This window comes from Halichoeres trimaculatus, unplaced genomic scaffold, assembly GCF_033239565.1.
Source record: "Halichoeres trimaculatus isolate MK-OKI-2021-1 unplaced genomic scaffold, fHalTri1.1 fHalTri1_scaffold_5, whole genome shotgun sequence".
Classification (NCBI taxonomy): domain Eukaryota; kingdom Metazoa; phylum Chordata; class Actinopteri; order Labriformes; family Labridae; genus Halichoeres; species Halichoeres trimaculatus.
In genome coordinates, this window is record NW_027437183.1 from 27,975,687 (window position 1) to 27,981,686 (window position 6,000).

Below are 6,000 nucleotides of genomic sequence, written 5' to 3' on the forward strand. Positions count from 1 at the left end.
CGGCCTATTTTTCGCTGTTTTGATTTTGTTTTGAAATTGAAAATAGAATATGAGAGAATGGAATTATCATAAGATTTGTGTTCTATTTGTTTTTAGTTTGTATCATTTTTGATGTGTTGTGACCCGGGAGTTGTTGAATTTTTTTTTCTCAGGAGGGTTAGTCAGTCTCTACCTGGTGATTCTACTGATAGGTGAATCGAGCAGCACAATAGCTAATGTTTTACAGTTATTATAAGTTAATGATTTTGTCAAGGATGGCGGACCTGTATGTGCTTCTTAAAGAGGGAAAGCGTGTCACACTTAGGAGGCATCAGTTTCTGCCTGAGGTTGTGTTGGATGCAGAAACGTCTGACACTCATTGCAGAGCATCTCCAGACACCCATGTCCTGCAACGTCTCGGAAATGTCTGTGTGGGTCTTACCAGCTTCAAACAACTGCTTAATAACATCAGCATATTGTTCTAGTGCAGCCATAGTGGTCTATTTATATGTCACTTACTGTATATTGCCTCCTCTATATCTGTGAACAGGTTTCAAGATCAGTTAAAGACTGACCTCGCTGAGAAAAAAGTCAACAACTACCGACAACAAATCCCATGATAATTCTATTCTCTCCATTTTTTAATTTCAAGACAAAATCAAAACAGCAAAAAATAGGCCGTTATTTGTTTTCAGATTTTTGATTTGAAAACGAGAAATGAACCAACAAGTCGTTCCGTTTTCCGATTTTGGATTCCAAATATTTATTGCATGAAAAAGTGATAAACTGATAATTTAGCACTGCTGGCAACCCCGGTGCTCCAACATCTCTGTAGGCTAATGTGACAACAAGCAAGCTGTCAGTTTGTACTGTAGTGTATTAGCTATCTATATTTAGTGCAACTGGCAGCTCTAAGACATGTCCGTGATGTGTAACATTAGTGAATCCTGATTATGTCCTGCCAGTCATCTACCAAACAGAGCTAACAGAGCCTCACTCTCCATTTATCCATTTTAGCTCTTTTTTTAGCCTTTACCACGTGCTCTTTCACTCTCCTGTTTAGCTTTCTTCTGCTCTTCTGTCCTTTTTTCTGTCTGACAGTTAGGCTCATGTGTCCACCATTACCACAGAATTAATCACAGAAATTGTTTTCAGCAGAGAAAAACACAGATCTCCCTTCTCACTGTAGAACTTTGTCAGCTGGCGTGGTGTTATAGAGACTTAGACCTGCCATAAATCGGTCCGGTTATGCGCGACCCAATCAGGAAGTATTATGATCAGGCATATATGTAGAAGGGAGGCTTTTGCAAGATCACTTTTAAACTCCTTGCAGCCCCTTCAAATACAAACCAGGAAGCCTCACTTCAGGAGTCAGACGCTAACGCAATGCTGCTGTTTTCATGTGCTCCAACTAGCTTGTTTGTAGATTTTTTCCTACCTTTAATACTGTGGAACTACAGTCAAAGGCCTCCCTGACATCATTTAAAGATGGGATCTGAGTTATACATGTTGTCCTCTCTGAATTGGTAATGAGTTGACCTTTCAGTACTTTTCTTACACACTGAAGCTAACAACGCAGGAAAAGCTGAATTCTGATGTTAGTTAACCCCTCTAGAGAGTTGAAACAGCAGATTTAACGTAAATCTGTGGAGTGAGGGAGGATCTCACCTGTGGTGTGCAGATGATTATAAACAACTTAAAATGATTCTGATGTGTTTGTCAGGTATTGTCTGAAAGATGAGTTTCCATCTGCGATAACCTTCACTCGTGTCAGTAGACAAACACAACAGAAGCTCAGGGAGAATCCCTCAGACTGAAGAAGGTCACGGCCTCACCTGTTAGAGGTTGACATACTTACAGCACAGGAAGCCATTATGTGACAAAAGGACATGACATCTTATTGTAGTCAGTGATAATATCTGTACACTCAAAGATAACAAAGTGCATTCCAGGTTTGCATCTGCAGAGGACATAACCTGTCTCATTACTGACAGATGTCTGAAAGTTGTAGATTGACACCCTTTGAGCCAAAGGCTGAATGCAAACACCTTGCAGATTATACAGATAATCTAAAAACACAAGAAAAAAGCTCATGGGTGCAGGAAGCACAGTATTTTTTCATTTTGAATAAATTTTACAGGTGCAGTCACGGTGCATTCACAACTACATTTTGCGTTTCTTAAGATTCAGTGATGGACAATATGTTTCCAACAACTTTATAGAAGAAAAACTCTGTCATGACACATGAGTGGACAGGAAGCTCACTTGCGTACTTGGTCATGAAGATGTTGTGTGTAGATATGATATGCCTGGCTTTTACAGTCAAACACTAAAACTGTTTGATTAAGAGTGATTATCTTCCGTAATGACTGAGCCACAAAAAGAGCAGTTAAGTCAAATACACCACCTATGATTTCCTGGACAACCAACACCAGTTGTTGTAAGACAGTTATGAGTTTGTTTCTCCTTCTCTCACCCTCTCTGTGTGCCTAAATGGTCAATTCAACAGGTTTGATCACCTTAAAAATCTCTCTCACACCTACAAGCCACATGACAGCGTCTTCGACTTGAGCTCTACCTGTGAAACCAGCACTGTATTAGGCTTAAGGTTGAAGGAAAAAGTCTTACATTGGTAATTTAACAGCTTTCTCTGTTGTCTTTGCATCATTCATCACATCTTTTTTACTTTAGTTTCCTCTTTTACATCTACTTACATATTTTTTGTTTGACTGCCACAACGAATCATTAAAAATCCCTAACTTTATCTCCCGCTGAGCAGTCCTCCTCGTGATGTCAGCACCTGAAAGCTGGAGAGGAGTTTATCTCTTCGAAATCAGGTCAGAGACTCTTTAAAGAAATCAGATCTCATTCTTTGGCCCTCATTTACAACATCACCCGCATCTCTGTCTGTTCTTATCTCCACAGGTAGTTTTACTCTTTTATCAGAGTTTAACTCCACACAGATAACTTCAGTGTCTACAGTATGAAATATTCAAACCATATGAGGAGAGTTTCTCACTTGAACACATATCACATGGTGTGGTTTAGATGAAATAAAGCATTAAGTCAGGGGTGAAAAATTGAATACTGCTTGTTATGTGTCACATGTGGCAAAAAATCAACTCACGCTACATTTAGAGTTCTATTTTTTTCCATTAAAATCAACACAGAGCTTTGTAAAAGTGAAAGGTACCACAGTTGATTTAATCATTGGCACAATGCTACAGCTGTCTTAGTTTTTTATGTATTTATGAACAAAACATTTGTACATCAGATCAGAGGAGTCAAAAGTCAGAAATCAACATGGAAAGTGAACATAGGAACTTAACATCAGGGATGACAGATACAGTTTTACGTAATGTCAATTTTACCATAATGTTGTCCCCCAGGGGCCACCGTAGTCCCACAGGTAGGGTCTGTATTGATAAGCTTTACAGAAGGTAGTGATCAGTGATGATCGGACTAAGTCCTCCCTCAGACTCAGTCCCTCTGCTTTGAACGTGTCCTTAAGGATCTCAGAGTTTTGCTGTTTTCGTTTAGTCTTGTATCGGCGATTTTGAAACCAGATTTTCACCTGAGTCTCCGTCAGTCTTAAGGTGCTGGCCAGGTGAGCCCTCTCTGGAGCAGAGAGGTATTTCTGGTTGTTGAACTTCTTTTCAAGCTCCAGCACTTGGAGGTGAGTGAATGCAGCTCTGGAGCGTTTTTGTTTCCCTGAGGAGGAGAAGCTGCTGGAGTCGGAGGAGCTGGGACAGGAGGAGTCCAGAGACTCTGCGGAGGACGGGTGGGATCAGGTCAGTACTGTTCTATAACAATCAGACTGTAAGTGCATCACTATACAGCTCTCCATAAAGACTTTACTTTAACTCATGCTAAAAGGAAGGAGATCTCCATAAAAAAAGCATTAGTATTAAATCTTTTCACAGAGTAAGTCAACTTCTTCTATTCTGTGAATCAGAGTCTAAAACACAAAGTTCATTACTTCACAACCTGCAGGAGCTCACCTGTCTGCACCCTGAACGCTGTCTCCTGAGAGCAGAGCTGCTCCGACAACATTTCACTCTCGTCTTTCCATCTCTCCACCTTCTGAGAGGAGCTTTGGATGTTGAACCTGGAGCTGTCTTTTGTGGAGAGAATGTCCTCGATGAGGAAGGAAGTCAGAGGTTTGACTGTGTCGGACATTTTCCAGTCAGTAATCCAAGAACAGAGAGAGGCCTCTCTGTGACAGAGACTGAGGCAGTGTGTGTCCTCGCACACTCACTCTGTCTGAATTTATACAGGAGCAGGGGCGGGTTCACTTCAAGTGCACCAACAAGTTAGGAGGCGTGCCCAGAGCTGTAGATTCTTCATTTTTGTATTGTTAATTTTTTTCTGGTGATAACAAGTTTCATACTGACAAACCAAACATTTGTGCTCATTATATTGCATTTCAAACAAGGCTTCCTCGTAACTACAGTCTCCACTGTTTACAATAAAACATGATGAGTAAACTTGTGGTTTTCAAAGCAATAGGTCCATGACACAATCCAGCTTCTGACACATTACAAGTTGAAAGAAAAGTGTCTTCTGGAATATAGGTAATTGTTCCCTATTTGTGTCAGGAAGTAGTTTAAACTCTTGGGCTCCGTGCCCCACTCATTGGGCCTGTCTGTCTGCAAGAGGAGGACAGGAGGAGGGGGTCAGACTGGGTGCTCATCCCTGATGAGTTGGCCACATTGAGTCCGGCTCCTGAGCAGAAACGGTGTTTACTCGGTGGCTGTTAATTTGTTGTTCTCCGTTGGCCCAGCCTGACTTTCTCTTGTGAAGCAGGCTTCATAGTGTTCCTCTGGGAGCTCATGCTTCATTTGTAAACCCATGAATGAGTCCAGGTATGATAAACACGGTCCTCCCTGTGGCCTCTGGACCTGCTGACTTCTCCAGCCTCCCAAGAAAACCTACCACACACTGAGCAGTGCCGGGCGTCAATTTCATACCAAGCGCTACAGCTGAACTTTCTGATGCTTGTGCACACTGTGAGTCTGTTTTCAGTCTTCCATGGTTCCTCTTTAGCGTTAGCAACTGTATGGTCAACACAGTATTAAGATCGACAGTTTGATATGTCTCACCTTGAGGTTTTTGTGGCCATCTGTCAGCTGAAATACTTTGACAAGCTTATAACAACTGTCCAGATACAGTTTTCTTCCTGTTTTTAAACCTAGCTTGTTTTCACTCCATTTTCACTGCATACAAAATAAAAATGACACAGCTTTTCTGATTCCCCTAAAATGTTTACTACAAGCTTTGATCACTCCAATATATCAAATCAAAACTAATTTGGATGTAACTATAAAAATTACTCACAAAGCATCATACTGATAGTAGTCTGTCCACTGAAAAGAGCACTTATTCCTGTTTTTAGATGTAATAATTGCACCATGAAGTACTGAATGAAATGAAGATGTACAGTGAAAAAGAGCTTTTGATTTATTCCTCTTAACTCTCCTAGTCTTCAAGCTTGGATAATCATCCCAGCACCAAATCAAAACTGATCGTGACACATGTCATCATAAACATTACTCATAAAAAAACACATGTGCTTGGTTTGATGTCAGGCACACAAACAAAGCCTGCAGTGAGAGTGACTGGCTGACTGAGTGCTTTATTTAAAGGCTGTACCAATGCTGTCATCCTCCTCTCTTGTTCAGAGACAATCCACATGATTGCTCCGAGCTAAAAACGAAAAAAGATTTGTTTCCTATCTATTGTGACTGAAGCATTCACTGCAGAGTTTTTGTGTCTGCATAGTTGTGCGTCTGATGTGACACAGGGTGACCTCCGACCTTTCACTCTGTCAAGGTATTTGTCTTCCACATTACACTCTCTGTGGTGATGATGTTTTCTTTAAGCTGCCGGACGTTGTTTTGCCATCAATCTTCTGCTGTTTTCCTGCTCTGTCTTTGTCTGGGATGACGAGCGGGGACACTTTTGTTGTAAATGTTGGGTTTTATCTGCTTGCCATCAGTTTGGCGTTACACTGTATCCAAC

General features: G+C 41.0%; 1 protein-coding gene across 1 annotated transcript; it reads right to left on the reverse strand.

Annotated features, from left to right (window-relative positions):
• Positions 1 to 3,346: 3,346 nt before the first annotated feature.
• nkx3-1 (NK3 homeobox 1) lies at positions 3,347 to 4,158 on the reverse strand. Its single transcript, XM_074671114.1, has 2 exons — positions 3,981 to 4,158; positions 3,347 to 3,747 (listed from the first exon to the last, which is right to left on the reverse strand). Exons 1-2 carry the CDS (start codon positions 4,156 to 4,158, stop codon positions 3,347 to 3,349), a joined length of 579 nt encoding a protein of 192 aa, XP_074527215.1.
• Between the last annotated feature and the right edge of the window lie 1,842 nt (positions 4,159 to 6,000).